We start from the raw sequence: 22,969 nt of genomic DNA, 5'->3' as shown, positions 1-22,969 counted from the left end.
ATTACTATGCAGTAAATTACCACTCCTAACTATGTAGAAAGGTAATATATAGCTCGTCTTTAAAAGGCATTTTGAAGTGGTACACATAAGGAAGAGAATTTATGGATGTCAACTTCTTTGTTATGAGGAACACAACGTTTCGGAGTATATACTTACTCCTTTATCAGGTGAATGACGGAGTAAGTATATTTCTCCGAAATGTTGTGTTCCTCATAATAAAGAAGTTGGCATTCATAAAATTTACTTCCTTCGGGTAATAGCTGTCCATTCTATACACCTGGTTATTCGATTCATCCGTAGTTCGTCTTTCACCCTGTTCATACTGATGATGACTATGATGATTTTGGTTACTGGTTGATTAGGCATTGTTTAATTATCACCGAGTATTCGTTATAGTCGACTGTTCGTTACAACTGAAGTTGTGTTTCAGGTCAGGCGTTTGTTGGGACGTTGTGTGAAGTTGGTCGTAGCGTCTCCGTCGTCGAGGACCATGCAGGATTCCAGAGTGTCCACACGGCTACCCATGAGTTGGCTCATAGGTGGGTTAACACCTCAACCGTCCACACCACCGATCCTCCTACCGGCACATACCCATCCGACCATCCACACACCTATCTAACCACCCACACCCATCCGACACTCCACACACCTATCTAACCATCCCACACACCTATCCGACCACCAAAACACCCATCTAACCATCCACACACCTATCTAACCATCCACACACCCATCCGACCACCAAAACACCCATCTAACCATCCACACACCCATCCGACCACCAAAACACCCATCTAACCATCCACACACCCATCCGACCACCAAAACACCCATCCGACCATCCACACACGCATCCGACCACCAAAACACCCATCCGACCATCCACACACCCATCCGACCATCCACACACCTATCTAACCATCCACACACCCATCCGACCACCAGAACACCCATCCGACCATCCACACACCCATCCGACCATCCACACACCTATCTAACTATCCCACACATCCATCCCACACACCCATCCCACACACCCATCCAACCATCCCACACATCCATCCCACACGACCATCCCACACACCCATCCAACCATCTCACACATCCATCCTCATCCCACACATCCATCTAACCGTCCCACACATCCATCCCACACACCCATCCAACCATCCCACACGCCCATCCAACCATCAACACACGTATCTAACCATCCCACACACCCATCCAACCATCCCACACGCCCATCCAACCATCAACACACGTATCTAACCATCCCACACACCCATCCAACCATCCACACATCCATCTAACCATCCCACAAACCCATCCAACCATCCCACACTACCATCCAACCATCCACACACATATCCACTTGGCGGCACATTCCCATCATACGATCTCACACATCCATCCCACCATCCACATACCCATCCAACCATCCCACACGCCCATCCAACCATCCACACACTTATAACCATCCCACACACCCATCCCACACATCCATCCAACCATCCACACATCCATCTAACCATCCCACAAACCCATTCAACCATCCCACACACCCATCTAACCAACCCACACACCCATCTAACCATCCACACACATATCCAATTGGCGGCACATTCCCATCATACCATCCCACACATCCATCCAACTATCCCACACACCCATCCACCTGCCACCGATCTAACCATCCAACACAGCCATACTTATCCCACACACCCATCCAACCATCCACACACCCATCCAACCATCCACACACCCATCCAACCACCCACACACCCATCCAACCATCCCACACACCCATCCAAACATCCCACACACCTGCCACCCATCCCACACACCCATCCACACACCCATCCCACACACCCATCCAACCATCAACACACCCATCCTACCATCCACACACCCATCCAACCATCCCACACACACATCCACACACCCATCCAGGCACCAATCTGACCATCCACACACCAATCTACCTACCGGCACACACCTGTTCAACCGTTCAGTGTCTACGCAACACTTCTACCGCAGACGTAATATTTACTAACATATAATGCAAAATATATATATTATGTATCGTCACGTCTATTTTAGATACTGATGCACGTGTAGCCACAAGGCACCGTAATGCGCCATGGACAGATTCGAATCCCAAACTCTAATTATCTTTCTTGGTTTGTCCGCCGTGAACGTGGGTCTCATTAAGAAGCTGCATCACTTCCGGCTTTCCTATTACACTGACAAGAGTTGCATCCCTTGGGCACGCCAGCAACCTATATTCGGGTTCGAATCACGGTTATGGTTCTAGGTCTGTCAGCACTATACCCATTCTCGTGGGTTTCACCAAAGTGGTAAACGTCTGAGACCTGCATCACTTCGGGTTTTCCTCCCACAATAAGCTGACACGTGATATAACTAGAATCACGTTAAAAGCCCTTTTAAACCAAACTGACTCGCCGCTTTCATTTACAAATTGGGTCTGACATTATTTGTGTGTTTCCAGCATGAATGCCACCCATGACGGGGACGACGACCCCAGCTGTAGTTCACGTGACCGCTACCTGATGGCCGGGCGGCCGGAGGCGCCAACAGACCTGACCAGGGCCAACCCATGGCGCTTCTCAAACTGTTCAATAGAAACGATGGCAAACTTTTTTGAAAACAAATTGAAAAAGTAAGTAATGCCATGTCGATCATGGAATGTGCAGAATTGTTTCCCTTGGGCGTGTCCGGATTCTGTGATCTTGGATTTCGATACCAGATCCGCGAAGGTTATGCACCCTATCGATGCTTTGGAGTTTCGGCAAAAGGATATGAGACCAGCATCAGTTCCCGAAAGCTGTGATAATATTGTTTAAATTTCACTCATTCACTCTCTCGCTCACATTCGAAGTGATATATCTCAAATACTGTTAGGGGGCACGGGTGGCCCAGTCGTCTAAGGCGCTGTGCAGAGTTGCGTCCCTTGGGCACGCCAGAAACCTATGATTGTGGGTTCGAATCCCGCTTCGCCCCGATTATGTTTCTAGGTTTGTCAGCACCATACCCGTGCTCGTGGGTTTCACTGAAGTGGTAAACGTCTGAGGCCGGCATCATTTCGGGCTTTCCTCCCACATTAAGGTGACACGCCGTGATATAACTGGAATACTGTTAAAAGCGGCGTTAAACCCAATTCACTCACTCACTCACTGCAATACGTGTGTACTGACTGACAGATGACGGAGCATATTTGACTCCGTTTCAAGGTTCGGTAATGACTTATTAGGCCTTATCCAAATAAGCTGACACGCCGTGACATAACTGGAATACTGTTAAAAGCGGCGTAAAACCTAACTCACTCACTCACTCAAATACTGTTCGAAGCGAACATAATACCAGCTCACTCAATAATCTTCTAACATTGCAAAAGGGGGCGGTCGGGTAGCCTAGTGGTTAAAGCGTTCGCTCGTCACGCCGAAGACCCGGGTTCGATTCCCGACATGGGTACAATGTGCGAAGCCCATTTCTGGTATCCCCCGCCGTGATATTGCTGGAATATTGCTAAAAGCGGCGTAAAACCATATTCACTCACTCACTCACTCTAACATTGCAGAGGGGGCGAGTCGTGCTTGTTACAAAGCACGGGAACAAACGTTCCGACTGTCAGCAGTTCAGCACCAGGTCAACTGTACAGCCCCAATCAACAGTGTCAACATATCGAAGGCCCACAGTCATACTACTGCAGGGTAAGGCCATATACAACCAACTCGGATACAGTGAAAACTCCTTTGTCCGGCCGCCCTGCAATCCGGACGATTACTACCCTGTACGTGTACACTTATCGCAATACTTATCTCGTGAACTCGGAGAATTGTTAATCCGGCCGAATTGTCTGTGAACAGTACGGATTAACGGGGTTTCATAGTTTAGCCAATTCTCGTTATAACGAACAACCTGATATCAAGGAATGGTCATGACCATTGGTAATAAGTGTTATCGTCTAGTTATTGAGTAAGGATAAGAATTTATGGATGAACAACTTCTTTATTACAATTAAGAGCGAGGTTTCGGTGTCGGTTCTAACACCGTTATCAAGCAAGTCATCACTTGATAACGGTGTTAGAACCGGTGCATCTATATAATTACGCAATTTTTTACAGAAATATATAATTGATCACTGGATATCCTGCATGCCCTGAAATCATGTGTTGTGTTACAACAAAATATGTTTCGCAATACTGTCTTGAAGACGTTACAGAACAATAGTCTTTCTCCTTGAAGCGTCCTTAGGTACATGTATGCTTCCTTTCTACTTAGTCAGATATTAGGGGGATACAGGTTGGCCCGTCATGTAACCCGAGGTAGGTTCAGAGTTGCCTCCCTTAGGCGTGTCAGGTTCCTATGATTGTGTGTTTGAAACCCGTTGGTTTCATGTCTGTTAGAAGACCTTCATCAGTTCGGGCCCCTTACCCACATCAGGCTGACATGTCGTATTATGACTCAAATAATGTTTAAAGCGGTGTTAAACTCTCTTAGGTTTTGCGCAAGTGTCTAGATACCAGGTATATACTATTTTCATGTCAACAAAAAGTGGTCACTTTTATTCTCAGCATTTGATTCTTCGCTCTTTGATGATACATGCTATGTTTGAGTCTGATTCTGTGTTGCACCCTTTTTAGTTTGAAATGTGACAATGTTTGTTTCCTAACCTTTAAATTTTAAAGGATGCATTGTGTCATAAAATGGAATCCGAAATTTGTTTTTGACGGAATACTGTATTACTCTACAACTCTGGGAACAATAAAAAATAAATAAATAGATATACTATTTACATCTTTACAGGGGCCTTCATTCAGCAACGTCAGCGACATCTGTACCTCCATGTACTGTTACCTGAATAACGTGGATGCCAACCAAATTCAATGCAATGAACACCATGCAGCCGATGGGACGTCCTGCGGAAACAGGAAGGTGACACTCAAGATCAATCAAATAATTATCAGTAATACATTCACCTGAAAACAGGTTAAGCACCTTCCTTGTTTCATATAGCTGGGACCGCCTCCGCGGTCTAGTGGTAGAGCGTCCGCCCGGAGAGCGGAAGGTCCGGGGTTCGATCCCCGGCCGCGTCATACCAAAAGACGTTAAAAGATGGTACTTGTTGTTACCCTGTCTGGCGCTCGGCATTAAGGGGCTAAAGCAAGGACTGGTCGGCTCGGAGTCAGTATACTGTGTCTGAGTGGGGTATTCATGTTAAACTGCGGCATGGTATCTCAGTGTGCTAGCACTATAAATCGGCATCAGTCCGGACTAGTACAAGCAGCCACACAAACACACACACGTACATGCACGTCGCTATATAAGTGCAATAATCTTGGACGCGACGTTAAACCCCATTTCACCTCACCTCACCTCATACAGCTGGAGTGCGGCGTTCAACTATCCTCAACGTCCAGGATGGACCTAGCTGCATATGTCGTTGATGTTATTTTGTTAGTGTCAAAGGTATCGCCTACACCTGGTAAAACGTTGGTATATAGAAACTTTTTGCTCCTCTGGTCATTGCAAACGCAAGAGCAACACAAACTATACCTCTCAGTTCGTTTTATGATATGATTTAAAACGGAAATATCTTACGTTAGCGATATACAGTAAACTACGGTTATAACGAACTCAAAGGGACCACTAATTTTAGTTCGTTATAACCGTAGTTCGTTATAAGCATAATAAATACAGCATCTAAACAAACGATCGGGACCAAAAAAGAAGTTCGTTATATCCATCATTTCGTTATAACCGTGTTCGTCATAAACGTAGTTGACTGTATATCTAGTGAACTGTATTGGCGCTTAGTCAGCACTCAACGAATACGTCTACATGGTTTTATTGTTTCAAATATAGTCGATTTCAAAACTTTTAAAATTAAAATAATATTTCGCATAATACACAACTGTTGATGGTCATCTCAGATATCCTATCTTTGAAAATAGATAAATTTGATTTTTCGGCATAAATTTACATTTCCAATATGCAGTAAACTACGGTTATAACGAACTCAAAGGGACTACTATTTTTAGTTCGTTATAACCGTAGTTCGTTATAAACATATATACAGCATAACCACAGCAAAAAGTCGGGACTAAAAAGTAAGTTCGTTATATCCGTCAGTTCGTTATAAGCGTGTTCGTTATAACCGTAGTTTACTGTAGTAAGGAGCGTATTGTTGCAAATTCATTTCTTACCCCCGGTCTTCATTGAACCAATCTTTTTTACACACAATTACCCAGCCACAGATTACTGTTTACAAACTGTTGCCGGAATGAGTGATGGTTAAAAAGACATACTTAAATTTAACGATAGTTCTTTCAATTTTCAATCACATAACAAACAAACTCGGTATATTTTATTTTGCCCCTCAGTATATAATATGGGAAGAAGCTGACGTGGCATTTGAAAAAGTAAGTCAAATATCACATTACTTTTCTTAGTAAGAAAAGCAGTATGTCACGTTGTAAACATACAAATGTGATACTCAAATAATAAATCTACGGTACGGTTTAGTAATGGCTCCTTATATGGAAATTAAAAGTTTAATTATTTTCCAGGTGTATATTTCAATATTTAAAAGCCATTTAAAAAAATCTTATCCTGTATTAAGTTTTAGGCAAAAGGCATGTTTTTGAGTACGCATATTGAAATACAGAAGTCAATTTCGATTATCTTTGTGACTACAGTCAACTACGTTTATGACGAACACGGTTATAACGAAATGATGGATATAACGAACTATTTCCCGATTGTTTGTTTATATGCTGTATTTATTATCCTTATAACGAACTACGGTTATAACGAACTAAAATTAGTGGTCCCTTTGAGTTCGTTATAACCGTAGTTTACTGTATTTCATCGGCTTCCTCTCCTTCGCATCAAGTGATGTGACTCGGTGATGAGACCGCCCGGAGATACATACAGTGTTCTTGTACCCACATTTCTCCAGGTATCATTGGTATGTAAGACATGTAGCAAAATGATATCAATGTCTTTTTCTATAAATATGGAAGTTTCACATAAATGAAATAAAAAAGGCTGGTTACTTTTTTCAAGTGTATATATTGCAATCTCGATATCCTGAAGTCCCGAAAAACTAAACAAAAATGTTCATGTGGAGACATTTGTACCCAAATCATTTACTGAAAAACCCGCGTGAGTTTGCACAGAGTATAAAGACTAGGCTTGTGCTTGTAAATTTGATTGAAGTCATAGTCCATCCAGAGTTACATCCCTTTGGTCGTTTCGAGACTGGCTGAAATAAGCACAAGCTGCGAGGCTTGACGAAACAATGCAGTGATTGATATTGTGAATGACGCTCCACCCCGCCGGGCCACGATCAACCAAGTCACCGAGTCTAACCACCCGATCAATTTGGTCGCCGTTAAGACCGGTATAGGTTGTATGGTCTTTGCCCAACCGGAATCCCCACGCTCATATGAGATGTGATATATAAGTACTAAGACATACATGTCGGTTAGTCTATGTGTAACGGTGTTAGCTTCATAGTCATAGAGCCGCCCCCGTGGTCTAGTGGTAGAGCGTCTGCCTGGAGAGCGGAAGGTCGGGGATTCGATCCCAAAAGACGTTCAAAAACGTACCTGTGGTTAGCCTGCCTGACGCTCGGCATTAAGGGGCTAAACACGTCAGTATACTGTGTCTGAGTGGGGTATCCATGTTAAACTGCAGCATGGTATCTCAGTGGGCTGGCACTATAAAATCGGCATTGGTCCAGACCAGTACAAGCACACACACACACACGCACGCACGCACGCACGCACGCACACACACACACACACACACACTTGCACGTCGCTATATAAGTGCAATAATCTAAGACCGCCTCCGTGGTCTTGTGGTAGAGCGTCCGCCCGGAGAGCGGAAGGTCCAGGGTTCGATCCCGGGCCGCGTCATACCAAAAGACGTTAAAAGATTGTACTTGTTGTTACCCTGTCTGGCGCTCGGCATTAAGGGGCTAAAACAAGGACTGGTCGGCTCGGAGTCAGTATACTGTGTCTGAGTGGGGTATTCATGTTAAACTGCGGCATGGTATCTCAGTGAGCTAGCACTATAAATCGGCATCAGTCCGGACTAGTACAAGCAGCCACACACACACATACACGTGCATGCACGTCGCTATATAAGTGCAATAATCTTGGACGCGACGTTAAACCCAATTTCACCTCACCTCACCCACTTTACCTCACATCAAAGTCATTAGCACAACCCCCGGGTTATCTCCCCTATATGGTGCACGTGTAAAGTGACGTAAAATCGATCAGTCAAACCATCCTCTGGTTTCCTTGGGTAGTTAGGTAACCGAGTGGTTAAATGGTTAGCTCCTTACGCCGAAGTCCCAGGTTCGATTCCCAAAACGGGTAAATTGTGTGAAGAACATTTCTGATGTTTACTGCATTGGCATTGCTAAAATATTGCTATGTCGTCTGAGACGACGCAATTCGCCATGCAGAGTTGCGTCCCTTAGTCTTCCCAGGATCTGTTGATTGTAAGTTCGAATCTCTGATTCGCCTGATTATGAAACTTACCCCCAAACGTCCATCTTAAAGACCAGCTTTGGTTTAGCATCCTGCATCATGCTCACAGGTCGTGACGTCACTGAAGATGTTCACAGCGGCGTAAAATTACATTCACTCTGTATACCCTGACAGCGGAAAGATTGTTAGCCCCTTCTCAGGTAGACAAAACTGTTTTATTTTATCATTGCAATTTGAGAAATCACATCACTCACTAACTCCGACGTTCGATTGATGACGCGTATCAATTGATGAGCGTGATGTTTCAGAGTTTAAAATAACGTTGTCCGTTCCAAGGCTCAGTGTTTAAGGAAGTAATGCGTATGTCAGATAAGTCTACATATACTCAACATAGCCCATCGAAAGAGATCCTGCGCCGTTGATTGGGACATAAGGATGATTATATCAGTACATGTCATTGGTATTGTGTTGTTCCAGTGGTGCGAGCAAGGACGATGTGTTGAATCTGAAGATGCACCAGTTAAAGATGGTAAGATAATTTCCTATATTATACCCCGCCACGAAGTGGGACTGGTGATATAGGAACGGAGTCCGTCTTTCCGTCTGTCCGTCCGTCCGCTTCTCAAAGGAGACACATTTTCTCAAAAACTATTTAAGTTAGAGAAATTAAATTTTACACACTTGTGTTACTGGTCATGATCTAAAATGAGTTCTAAAATTGGTGTCTTAAATTCATTTATTACAGAGTTATGTCCCTTGCTCCGGGCTTTTTAACTTAGTGCATGGTGTCTGCAATGGGGACAAGTTGTCTCAGAAACTACTGAAGTTACATGAATGAAAATTCGCATGCTTCTCTAAGTGTTACTTGTCAAGACAGAGCTTCAAAATCGGTGCCGTAAATAATTTTTCTACAGAATTATGGCCCGTGCTTTTCAGCTTAGTGCGGGGCGGTCGGGTAGCCTAGTGGTTAAAGCGTTCGCTCGTCACGCCGAAGACCCGGGTTCGATTCCCGACATGAGTACAATGTGTGAGGCCCATTTCTGGTGTCCCCCGCCGTGATATTGCTGGAATATTGCTAAAAGCGGCGTAAAACCATACTGACTCACTCACTTCAAGTTAGTGCATAGTGTTTACAATCGGGACAACATTTTCTCAGAAACTACTGACGTTACATAAATAAAAGTTTGCGTGCTTATCTGAGAGATACTATTTTTTTCCTGATTTACGTCCCTTAATACAGCTTTTAGATTTGGAGGATACACAGTTACGGCCCTTGATCCATGTTATGTTACAAAATGCATAGTGTCTGCAATTGCAATGTGGACAAGTTTTCCCAGAAACTACTGAAGTTAGCTTATGTAAGAGATGCTTATCAAGACTGAGTTCGAGAATTGGTGCCATAAAATAATCCACGGAAGGGGCCTTTTGTGTGTATTTATTTCACATTTAATCATTTTTTATGATGACATAAAGCGGCCCTAGTCTTCAGGCTTTATAAGACTCTTTTTTATAGTTTATTTTCCCTACTTTATGAACAAAGAAAAATCTAATGTGCCCCATGGCGGGGGATAGTGATAACGCTGTTTTCTTCTTCTTCTTCTTCTCTTCTTCTTCTTCTTCTTCTTCTTCTTCTTCTACTTCTGCAATGTTGCATTGTGCCGGAAACACACACTGTCTTCATGCTGCCGCTGTAACGTATCATCCCCGAAAGGGAGCACGGGCGGTCCTGTCGACTAAGGTGCCGCTACTCAAAATGCAGAGTTGCGCCCCTTAGAGACCTATGGTCTAAGTTTGTCAGAACACGTGTTCGTGGGTTTCCCCAAAGTTGTAAACGTGTAACCCTCGTATCACTTCGGGATTTCCTCCCACATTAAGCTGACATGCATTGATGTAACTGGAATACGGTTCAAATTTACGTTAAACCCAACTCACTCACTCACTCACTAACTTATCCCCCGTAATTATACGCTCATTCAAACTGTTACGTTGCAAATAAACAAAACTTTCATTCTTGTAGATGATTGTGTCTTTGGTGACGAAGTCGGGGTCACCGTGAACGGCAAAACGTGCTCAGCAGCGGTGGCGGAGGCGCCTTATGCCTGTTACAGAAGTGATATTCGGCAGCGTTGTTGTGGATCGTGCGGGAATATTCAACCACGTACAAGAGGTAAGAATGCGAGGGGTGTTGATTTGAACAAATTTCCTGAAAATGTGGATAAACTGCCATCCAAACAAGGAAATGGTGACCCTTCACAAAGTTAAAGTCAAGCTTTTATGTCAAGAATCCTACTTCTCCGTATTATTCATATGGTATTACAAAAAAAGATTAATGGTACACACGAAACGTATGACACATTCCGAAAGACGTTAAAATATGGTACTTGTTGTAACCCTGCCTGACGTTGGGCATTCAGGGATTGAAATAAAGACTGGTAGGCCCCGGGTCAGGATACTGTGTCTGAATGGGGATTTCATGTTAAACTGCGGCATGGTATCTCAGTGAGCTAGCACTATAAACCCGGCTAAAGTCCGGACTAGTACAAGACGCCACACACACACACTTTCTCTCTCTCTCTCTCTCTCTCTCTCTCTCTCTCTCTCTCTCTCTCTCTCTCTCTCTCTCTCTCTCTCTCTCTCTCTTACACACACACACACACACAAACAGTCACACGCATATACGCACACACACGCGCGCACACACACGTATATGCACGTCGCTATAAGTGTAATAATGTTCAACGCAACATTAAACCCCATTTCACATCACAAAAAGGACCCCAGAAGCACCAACGGTCCTTAGATCCAAAACAAATCGTGCCACACAACCTGGCCGTTTAGTATGTACGTTTCTGCCACGCATACTCTAAATTTCCCAATGCAGGAACATACTTGAAATTCATGTTTTTTATCTGCGCGAATCTTAACAACATGACAGCAAAATTATATTCATACTTAAAAAATAAGTCATAACGTATAATAAAGTTGGTGCGGTACATATACATGCAGTCGGAAAGCAGTATGAATGGCAAAGCTCCATGCTTTTTATATATTTGAATCATGAAAATACAAGTTGGGGACAAGTGACACTTGTTGTCATACAATATACTGCAATAGAATTCATTTATGTGTGATGTTGTATTCGATCAGTAAATACGGATCTGTAAAGAAATACAGCTACTAAGGTAAAAAGATTACTTTGGATAATAATAATCTTTATGCGTATTTGTACGCCGTCAACTCAAAATAGATTGTGTAATATTGATTTATTTTTACGCAACTACGCAGCTTATCCGATGCTCTGATTTGATGAATATTACAAGAACTGTTTTCTACCAAGGCTGCGAGTACGGAGACAAACTACCCGGCTGCGTGACACGCGGCTGTCACTCCATCCTCACTAACGGTAAAATCTATGACGACGACTGCTGTCGGACGTGCAACTTCAGCATCGATGCATGGCAATGCAGAGACGAATCTACAGCCGATCTCGACTGTTCTCGTATACAATCCTACCAGTGTTATACACCTAACATTGCCTTCTCCTGCTGTTCTGCGTGTGCAAAATACCGGAATGTCGACAATACTGGTAAGTAGAAATGTTTATGTTGATGAGTAGTTAAGCCTTTTTGTTTTAGTGTATATTAATGTGGTGTCAGGGTGTCCGTATGATACCAAACGTCTTTAATCGCGCTTGGTTGACAGGTGTCTTTTTGTGGGGAACATAATGCTCTTAGCGACAGGCGTTTACAGTCTAAGGGAGATAACTCTATGTCTCCTCAAAGGGAGATAACCAATGTATAACCAGTGATTTACGGAATTCTAATGTTGCTAAGTAACTAGTATAATGGTAATGATATCTGGTTAGGTTGAGATTTAAAATCCGCAGTCTCAGTGTAGATTCCTAGATCTTAAATAAACAAGTCGTGTTGTAACTGGCTTTGCTACGATCGTTCAACCTATGTTTTGTTTGTTAAGTTATGCTAGTAATTGTTGTTATTATGTGAGAGTGTTGATGTGGTGTTAGGCTGTCTTTGTGATGTGGGTTTGGTATAATGGGGTTTCACTGTAATCCCCAGAAACATTACTCCGCACCAAGATTCGTTTATCCAGACAATGGTGAATCAAGCGATTACCCAGAGAAAGGAATCGTCCGGTTAAACGAAGTTTCACTGAATTAAGCCTTATTTGGCCTGTAGTTGTCATGCCGGTCTATCGTTGGTTGGTTGGTTTGTTGTTTAACGCCGCATTCAGCAATATTCCAGCTATATGACGGCGGTCTGTAAATAATCGAGTCTGGACCAGACAATCCAGTGATTGACATCATGAGCATCAATCCACGCAATTGGGATCGATGACATGCATCAACCAAGTCAGCGAGCCTGACCACCCGATCCCGTTAGTCGCCTTTTACGACAAGCATAGTCGCCTTTTACGACACGCATAGTCACCTTTTACGACAAGCATAGTCACCTTTTCTGGGGAAGGGGTGGCCTTTCAGTTTACCTTGTGTTTCAAAGGTCACATACAGGCAGACATACACGTGGCACATCCTAATACCTTGTTTCCTATATATATATTTCTTTATAGGCTGTGAATACGGGGACCAGCAGGAGCGATGTGATATTCTAAGTAACTACGGAAAGGAATGCAGCACCGACAGACAAGTCAAGGAAGTCTGTTGCAAAACATGTTCGCCGGATATCAATTCTGCGCATGTCATGACGTCATCTTTCGCGGCCATATTTTTACTTTTCATAACAAATTTGCTTTATGTTTGTCAGGAAATGAACAGATATGTGCGATAAATGGCATCAGCAAAACCCTAATTTCACACCTGGACCAGTCCCACCCGACCTCAGCGCTGAGCTAATCGTAACATAGGCATATGATCGTCGTAGCGCTGAGGTCACTTTGTCGAACGGTGCCAAAACTGCTCTCAATTATTTACAAGCCGCTTAAGACGTTTCACATATACTTGAAGTCATTCCCAATCCTCCAAAAATATAACCCCTTTATGATCTGATTCATAAATCAGGGAAATGTGCCAAATATGATATAATGTAACTACGACTTTAAAATGATATCTTATTATGTTTGTTTGCTGTTTACGCCGCACACCACTCTATAAATAATACCGCGATTCGCTGTGCAGAGTTGCGTCCCTTGGGCACGCCAGAAACCTATGATTGCGGGATCGAATCCAGGTTCACCCCGATTATGTTTCTAGGTTTGTCAGCACCATACCCGTGCTCGTGGGTTTCACCGAAGTGGTAAACGTCTGGGACCTGCATCACTTCGGTCTTTCCTCCCACATTAAGCTGACACGCCGCGATATAACTGGTCACGGGTCAAGAGCGAAATGAGTACAATTAAGCATTTATTGCCAGGTAGATCAGGGAGTGCGAGATACTAGTACATGAAGGCGAATCAGATAATTATTAATATATACATCAAGGGCAACATAATTATTTACTGGGATGCGAGGCTTATTCGGAGCTTAGAAATAAGTATTATGATACTCAATAAAAAGTTAGCCATACGCATACAAAATGATTGACTACTAACGTAGCTTTGTCAAAATTTGTATAGTTTGCTTCTGAATTCCACTTGGCAATGCAGTAACGATATTCATAGCTTCAACATACATTGCTGTTTATCATTATTTGATTTCCAGTAGTGCAAACTGTATATATGTACTGATTCTCCAAATGCACTACTTTGTGTAATCTGTTGTGTATGTAACTGTGTTCAATGGGCCTCTAGCCTGAAACTTCAATCACAAATAATCAGGGTAATTTTAATAGCCAGCGTTCAGTTTTATCACAGCGAGATACTATCATGACCAAGAGTGAGACTGACACGTTTATTGAGAGTGGTTCTTGAATTGCGATGGAGACGTGTGAGAGTTAACGATCCTTTGAGAAAATGTGATGTAGACATGCAAGGAATTAGCTAAAGCCTATGTACATTATCGGAGGATTGAGTTAATAGTTTGTGTGTTGTCTAACGACGCACTCAGCAATATTCCAGCTATATGACGGCGGTCTGTTATTAATGGAGCATGGACCAGACAATCCAGTGATTGACCTCATGTCGAAGCGATCCACGCAATTGGGATACGATGATATGCATCAACCAAGTCAGCGAGCCTGACAACCCAATCACGTTAGTCGTTTCTTTCGACAAGCATGGGCGCCTTTTATCGCAAGTATGGGTTGCTGAAGACTTATTCTACCACGGATCTTCACGGGTCGATTTGCGTTAATAACTATGATCTTTTATAATCTGGCACACAAAGCCACCAACCAATATGGTGTGTTTTTCATCTTGGGTTCGAATCTCAGATTAGCCATGATAATGTTTCAAGGTTTTTCAGCAATATACCCGTGCTCGTGGGTTTCACCAAATTGGTAAACGTCTGAGACCTGCATCACTTAGGGTTTCTTCTCAAATGAACCTGCCACGCCGTGATATACTGAAAGACTGTTCAAAGCGGCGATAAAACCAACAAACTGGAATTAGTTGTATGTTTATGAATGAATGAAGTTAATTGTTGTGGAACCTCATTTTATACATGCATATCAATAATAACATAGATGACTTATTGATATTTTTGTGTGTCTACAGCTGAAGCAAAATGTACAAGAATGATATTAATATAATCTGAATAGGGCATGTATTGTCCGGTGGTTTTGAAATGATTGATATTGCTCAAATGAAATATTCATGTATTTGTTGATATTTTATATGAAAAGAATAAAAATGTAGACTGCGTTGTTTGTTTTTGTCGATACATATATACATGAACATATGCAGTAAATTAGCCTGGTGGTGGTTTTTCAAACTACCGGGTACCCATGCACTGCTGGGTGAACAGAGGCATGGTTCCATCAAAGTCATCTGCCTCAGGAGACATCCCATGTGGTACATGTGTTTCAGTGAAGGGTAGGACCGAAGCCCTGGAAACTCTCAATGAGTAAAGCCCCCGTACACTATCACCCATCTGTGTGCGACGTTCACCTTTTTTGCGTCTAGATATTAAATATATAATTTAAAAAAACGCTGGCAGCGGTGTGCAGATGGGTGGGTGGGCGTGCTCGGCACGCTTCACTTCGGCGAGTTTCTAGGGTTTCAGTTCCAGGCTGGTATTTGATCTGAATGCAAAAGGGCAACTTGTTTGGAGCGCGGAAATTGAATGTACAGTGACCCGTTAGCCAGGGAGATCTGCAAGACTTAATATCTGTTTGTTGTTATCATTAACCACTTAAGTGAGTGAGTTGGGTTTCACGCCGTTTTTATCATTATTGCAGTTATATCACGGCGTGTCAGCTTAATGTGGGAGGAGAGCTCGAAGTGATGCAGGTCTCAGACGTTTACCATTTCGGTGAAACCCACGAGCACGGGTATGGTGCTGACAAACCTAGAAACATAATCGGGGCGAACCGGGATTCGAACCCACAATCATAGGTGCCTGGCGTGCCCAAGGGACGCAACTCTGCACAGCGAATCGCTGCGCCTTAGACGACTTGGCTACCCGTGTCCCCTAACCACTTAGGTTAGCCGTTTGACATCTTGGTTTAACTTAGGAACATACCTCATTCAACAAAGAAATATTAAGTCATGTCAAAATAGGTTTTATTTCTATGTACAATATATACATGATAATGATATAAAAAATCCATTATATTAATTGTAGAGGCCAGCTCTAATAATAACTATGTATATACATGAAATTTAAAAAAGATATACGTTAAATCAAAATTAAAATATTTTGAGATTAGATTAAGTGACTAAATGTTGAAAGGGCGTTTCATAAACATGACTGGAATGTGACTTCATCATTATTAAGCGAATGGGTTTTCCTTAACACTGACCAGATTTCAACATGTCTGAGTGACAAAACATAAACAAAAATATAATACCATGTCAAACGTGATTGTGCGAAAAAAAAGTCGCAGAAATCACAACTCCCTGATTTCGTCAAGATATGTATCAAGAATATCAAGAACATCAAGAAGTAGGACATGGCAGAATCTTTATCTGTTTCTGTTATACCTTGGTCTTGTATAAAAATAGACTCAAGATGCGTGTTTAGTAATTCATCATTTATACTTGTTATAATGTTTTCGGATATACATATAATTCACCCTGATTGCACTGACGTGTTGAGATTATATTTCAACTGTTATACTTGTGTTGACTACGTTTTGGCTCTTTTGATCAATTACTCCGTCCCGCAGAGCACGTTGGTCATGGGAGAGATATGGTTACAGAACATGCAACAGAGATCTGAAAGCCACATATACATATTTCTGATTTGATATCTATCTTCAAAATCCTGAAAATCTTATTGAAAAAGAATGATATTGTATAGAAAAAATAAAATGTAACCCAAATTAAAGCAGATTAAATGTAAGCAAACAGAATGCCTTAAAACCCCAAAATATTCAAGTTGATACAAATATGAAAGATGTGTATCAACTTATAATACCCAAACCAACATAATTGAATGTAAATGTTAAAATGAAATCGGACATGTAAGCGTTTTATGTATAAAGGATGCGCTCAGATGTCACCATCCCTCATTTGCACTGTTGATCAAACCGACAAGCAAACCTCAGCACAACATACACGCTAGAATTTGACAAGCATTCTATATTATAAGTATTATGCTTATCTGCAATACGTGACACAGCGTTCTCCATCTCAGAGACCAACACGTTTCATTTGCAATGTTAACTGAGTTAATTGTTGCTGTGAATGCATAAAATGCACACAAGAAATAGTCGGTGTTAAAGAAATAAATGTCATATGAAAAGTAAAGGACAACCAGAATTGCATACAACCATCGACAAACAAGCTATCCACCTTATAATGTCTATCACAGAATGGTTTGGATGAGCTCTTTGTTATTGGAAGACCACGTGACTCTTCACGTATTTTGTTCAGTATTGGTACGCTACGTCTATCATTGGACCAATCAGTGATGACCAAACTAACTGACATGTAGTCAAGACTTCGCAACGACACAACTGTTAACGCAACGCAACTTGCATTATCACAAGCTCACAACTTGACAATCATGTTGAGGACCATAAACTACTATTGCAATATCGTTGAGCATTATCGATTTCATTGTTTCTCTGACGCAAGGGTGTCTACAAAACACAACTGTACAGTGCTATCTTCAGCATCTGTCCAAGGCACCATTAATGTTGAGCATTATCGAGTAGATTGTCTGCCATCAGAGCAGTGTGCATTCTACGCTGAACATGGTGTTATTCAAAATACAGCCACAACGATGGAATAGGAATGCCATGAAGACAGCTGCAATGTTAATGATAAAAAAGTCTTTAACCCTGTGCAAGTAGACACCTTGACAAACTCTTTCACAATGGTTCACTTATGTCCAGGAACTGACGCCTATCAATTTGTTCATCAAATCGATACAATGTTGTTGGAGCGGTCGAAGGTATTAGTAGAAACCCCTGAGATCTTCTCACAACCTCGCCTGTCTTCAAGACAACTTCATTCATTAGGAGACAAATACCCACCAGCAAATGTCCTTGTAAAATGCGCAATTGTAATGATTGTCCACAACCACATGTGAACTAAATAACCAGCGCTATCATACAAATAATGCTATAAGGGTGACACATAGTCCGGACAATATTGCGGATATTGCTGACCATCCCGTCCGATGATCAGCCCTTGATATAACAGATTTACAAGTATTGCAGCAGGTTTCTTCCAATCCCTTGCAAGAGGTATCCAAAGGTGCTGTCAGACCGCTGCAGATTGCTGGACTCTTGTCGCCATACTTACATCCTGAAATAAATAACATGCATTATATTAGAGTAATGCAAATAACAAGGTTGCAAGAGTGCACATACCTTCCGTGAAAACTTATACGCCCATGAAAGGTGAAAAAATACATCTGACCCTTTGTTTCATTTTTTAAATGATTAAAGCAATAATATGTCTCGTCACTCACAGTCCACTGAAGAACGTGTGCGTGTCTACATTTATTAGGAATAAACTCATGAAACTCAAGTTGGTTCTTATCACAAAGCACATTTAAGTCACATATCTTAAAACGTATTTGAAACATGTAGTAGACTGCTGCACACCAAGACATGTCGACACCCTTCATCGTGTATTCAAACAGACACACCTTATTACACCTGGTCATAGGGAAGTCAACCCAAATATATCAATTAAAATACAAATGTACAAGGAAAATAAGAAACTATATGAAGAAATAAGACGTGATGCGAAACATGACTGCTTTCAATACAAACGAAACAACCTTTACCAGCGTAAACAAATCAGCTTTAAAGATATGTACATAGTCTAAACATTTTTATCACAACCATGTACCTGGATCAGAGTCAATTCGAATATTAGCGCAAGAAACACAGCATAGCTCTTCAAAATCTGGTATGTAACAAGCCGGGGATCCTTCCGTTCTAAGATTAACAGAGCAGTTGCTGTTGGTGTCAACACACGCTGGAGTTGTGGTCGCTGGACGTGTCGTAGGGGTTGTAGTTGTAGCTGAGGTAGTCTTGGTTGAAGTTGGTGGACGCGTTGTGATAGGACTAGGAGTAACAATTTTCGTTGTAGGCGAAGGACGTTGGGTTGTTGTTGTTCTCGTTGTAGTAGTCGGGCGTGTAGTTGTTCTCGTTGTTGTAGTCGGACGAGTAGTTGTTGTTGTAGTTGATGTTGTTGTCGGTGGTGCAAGTGTTGAAACAAGTACGTTTGAACACGTGTCACAGCAGAAGTATGTGTACGGCGTTCCGTCGTCAAAGACGTGGTCACAGAGTACTGCATAGCAGCTATTATATCGGTCTCCGTAGGGGCAGTCTAGAGTTGGAAACGAGTTTCATGAATATCTACTGTTATACCGCATAAAATTGTAACTAGACCTTTGTCTAAATTTTATTGCAGTATGAAATCCAATATAAGTTATAAAAAAATGTTTTCACATTTAATTCAATTAAGAAATGATAAACATATAACTACATTTAAGATTTCTAGGTGTTATGGAAAAGTGCAACAGTGTTACTATTGTGAAGACAGACCACTCTAAGACTAACGAAAAGAGCAAATTAGAAGTAAGTTGGCAAAATAAAGTCTGTTGTGAGTGATAAGCGAGGGGCGCAGGAACTAGGCTTTTATTACAATTCTGTATACACTTATATCCTCATGGGACCGAATGACAAACTTCTGCTGATACTCTTGTAAAGAAAATATCCAATATTCTCCCTCAAACACTTATTCCCTCCCCTCCCAGTACACAACAAAAGGGCGAACCGGGATTCGAACCCATGATCTTAGGTTTCTCACGTGCCCAATGGACAAACCAAATGTTAAAGGATATAGTTATAAAATGATAAAGACCTTCAAATAAGGGTTTAATCCTAACCCGCCAAACTCTGAGACATATTTCCAAGGAGTTTTCCTGCTCGTAATGTGCATGTCAAAATGTATTCCATCTGAAGTCAGGTGTGATTCACCAGAAACTGTTTACCAAATTAAATACGTTATTTTTCGTTTTTTCAAAAGTATGAGCAGAAGTTTGATTTGATAAAAAATCATTCACCTTGCCTTTTTGTCATTTTCCAATTTCGTTTCATTGTTATTTGTTATCTTCCCTAGGAAAGAAATCCTAAAGATGAAAGATAACGCATCCAAGACGATGGGCGTGATGAAGGCTTAATACGACCACTTAATGGCCTACGTCGGAAAAAGAAACCTCGCCCTGAAAAGTGGTGATCAGGTTGATTAGGAGTCAGGGTTGTACACTGCAGAGAGTTCGAGAAAGTTCTCCATGTATGTTAGAGGTGCTTGACATTGTGAAGCAATAGAAAATCAACTACAGTGCACTGCACAGAGTTAAAAGAAAGCGTTTGTGAATTTAAACTAAAGAAAAATCGGAAATGAAACATAAAACTAAGAGATAAAAAGTACTAAGCTAGTGGATTAACTAGTGAGTGAGTGAGGGGGGTTTTACGCCGCTTTTAGCAATATTCCAGCAATATCACGGCGGGGGACACCAGAAATGGGCTTCACACATTGTACCCATGTCGGGAATCGAACCCGGGTCTTCTGCGTGACGAGCGAACGCTTTAACCACTAGGCTACCCGACCGCCCCGGATTAACTAGTGGAAGACTACAGAGATAGTAATTTATTTTAACAGAAAGCTGAACGAAATAAGAACAGTGATGGTTAAACAGTAAATATTCCTAGTTTTTGGTTAAAGGGTTTGGTTAAAGATTTCGTTTGTGCGTTACCTGGTTTGGAGGGGTTGGAAACAGCTGCACACGAACTGCAGCATGCTTTAGAAACGTCGCTGTTGTAGCAACGCCCCTTGCCGTACAGGCCGATATAAGCCTGGCAGCTTACACCGTATATCCTCTCTGAACACCTCTCTTGCACAGGTGTAGTGGTGGTGGGTCTGGCGGTCGTTGTTGTAGTCGTTGTTGTGGGAGTGGTTGTCGTAGTTGTGGGTGTAGTTGTAGTAGGAGTTGTGGTAGTGGTGGTAGTTGTTGTAGTGGTAGTTGGGGTTGTTGTTGTTGTTGTTGTTGTTGTTGTTGTTGTTGTTGTTGCCGGTCTACCGCTGCAGGTGTCGCAGCAGTAGAAACGGTAGGGAGTTCCGTCCGCGTAGACGTAGTCGCAAGCGTTATCTACACATCCACTGAACCAATCCCCGTACATGCAGCCTGGAGAAATATCGTCATAAAGATAGGATATCGCTTAAATTGGTCATGACAACCAAGACGTTTTTGCAAAGTCATTTTTGTTCCTACTTTCTACCGTCTTTCCTCGATATGCTCAAACAGAATGTTGAATATTGAGGTTTCATTGGAATATATCTCAATGTGAGTGGATAACATCTCAGAACAATTTACCAGTATTCCGGCAATATCGCGACATGCTATACCAATAGCTGGCTTCACGCTGTGGGACATCTAGGGTCTCCGTTGTGGATGCCCAAACGCCCATCAAAGATTAAAGGGGATAAACATCAAAGAGGGACGCCCGATATATGAGTGTGTGTTTGGTTTAACGTCGCTTAGCACATTATTTCAGTTATATCACGATGTGTAATCTTTACATGGGAGGAAGACCCGACGTGGCGCAGGCCTTAGACGTTTAGCATTCAGTGAACTCAGGGACATGGTGCTGACAAACCTCTAAACACAATTAGGCCGATTCTGGGATTCGAACCCACGACCCCAGGTGTCTGGCGAGCCTATCAGACGCAACTCTGCTCAGTGAATTGGCCCTCCAAGCCCCAGTTCTATCTATGACATATATTCTTCCTTTAAAGTTATTGATGGTATATGAATATGAATATGAATATGAATATACAGGGGCAGTACTAACTACGCTAGGATATGACTACTAAGTATGTACATGTATATGCTTAAACATCAGTTTCAACGGCGTTTGAAGATTGCTGTACCGTCATAAAAGAATATGACATGACTAGACAGTGGTATTATAACATTACGGTTATTGACATTGTGTATATAGGCATGACGAGAAGGGTTAAACACGGACTATTACAGAATGAGTTCAGGTGTGACACAAGCAGAGTGAGATTAGAGTGCAGTACTGTGACAGGGTACTGTGAGGAAAGAAGAAGGATTCTTCGTTTCCCTAGAAAGTCAGGGATGGAAAGCTCCGTTATCTCTTCTGATAAAGATTCTGACGTGATCAAATAAACTTGTATTTGTACCATCGCCAAAACGTTCTTCTTCCAATTTCAAAGTTAATCCATTGTCTGTCTGGCGTAGAGGGAGAGGGCGATATACTTATTGCGATATATTCTCTCAAAAGTTGACTGTTTCATTCTTCTTTCGTTGGCATTTCTTACGCCACACTCAATCTTTCTCCTCGCGAGCTGAAGTACATCCATTGCAGTTCACAGGTCTGGTTGTTAAAGAAGGGAGGTAACTCCTGAAGGTTTATCGTCCTCCGAGGAACTTTCTCATGATAAATTACAGAGCACACAGTTCAGGTGAGAAAGCTTTTATTAGGTTAGGTTTGTTAGAACAACAGTTCACACAACAGAGACAGACATGGCATATCGTACGCAGTGGAGGTTACATGGCACACATGTTATATCGGACAGGTTGTCAATATGTAATTAATGAAAGCAGTCATATTAGCACATCAAGAAAGAAGAAAGCGTTAGGTTTCATTCTGGAAAATACTTTCCACACTTCCAAATGAATGAGTCTCACGCATCCTAATGTCAACCAGTATAACACTATGTTAAGTACAAGGCGGTGGTAGTATCAATACCAACTTAGGTTATATAACACCTCCTTGACTTAAAACATACACTACTGAAAATATTCTCAGCCACAAAAACATCTTTCAGATTAAAAAAAGCGAGTGAAAGCAAATCAATATCTTATTGATATTTGT

General features: G+C 42.0%; 2 protein-coding genes across 7 annotated transcripts in view; one reads left to right on the top strand and one right to left on the bottom strand.

The window, feature by feature from the left end:
- The window catches only part of LOC124151649 (A disintegrin and metalloproteinase with thrombospondin motifs 7-like), a 45,043-nt gene extending 29,742 nt beyond the window's left edge, over positions 1–15,301 (top strand). For both annotated transcript variants that reach the window (XM_048385692.1, XM_048385693.1), the window contains exons 10-17: positions 431–539; positions 2,510–2,680; positions 3,599–3,731; positions 4,828–4,956; positions 9,006–9,057; positions 10,546–10,695; positions 11,866–12,114; positions 13,116–15,301. In XM_048385692.1, the coding sequence (XP_048241649.1) occupies positions 431–539; positions 2,510–2,680; positions 3,599–3,731; positions 4,828–4,956; positions 9,006–9,057; positions 10,546–10,695; positions 11,866–12,114; positions 13,116–13,333 (1,211 nt within the window). In that variant the 3' untranslated portion in view covers positions 13,334–15,301. The remainder of the gene's footprint in view (positions 1–430; positions 540–2,509; positions 2,681–3,598; positions 3,732–4,827; positions 4,957–9,005; positions 9,058–10,545; positions 10,696–11,865; positions 12,115–13,115) is intronic.
- Positions 15,302–16,133: 832 nt separating this feature from the next.
- Positions 16,134–22,969, bottom strand: part of LOC124151650 — a 28,337-nt gene continuing 21,501 nt past the window's right edge. Inside the window, exons 18-20 of one of the 5 annotated variants that reach the window (XM_046524225.2) lie at positions 20,824–21,252; positions 18,909–19,391; positions 16,134–18,356 (exon numbers count right to left, since the gene is read on the bottom strand). In XM_046524225.2, the coding sequence (XP_046380181.2) occupies positions 18,157–18,356; positions 18,909–19,391; positions 20,824–21,252 (1,112 nt within the window). In that variant the 3' untranslated portion in view covers positions 16,134–18,156. Of the gene's footprint in view, positions 18,357–18,908; positions 19,392–20,130; positions 20,290–20,823; positions 21,253–22,969 lie in introns of those variants that run through there. The other 4 variants (XM_046524227.2, XR_006863395.2, XM_046524226.2 and 1 more) reach the window with 4 other exon arrangements.

This window comes from Haliotis rufescens, unplaced genomic scaffold (genome assembly GCF_023055435.1).
Source record: "Haliotis rufescens isolate VD_foot unplaced genomic scaffold, xgHalRufe1.0.p SCAF_6, whole genome shotgun sequence".
Taxonomy (NCBI): Eukaryota; Metazoa; Mollusca; class Gastropoda; order Lepetellida; family Haliotidae; genus Haliotis; species Haliotis rufescens.
Note: the sequence above shows the minus strand (reverse complement) of the source record. Positions and strands in the feature narration are given on the sequence as shown.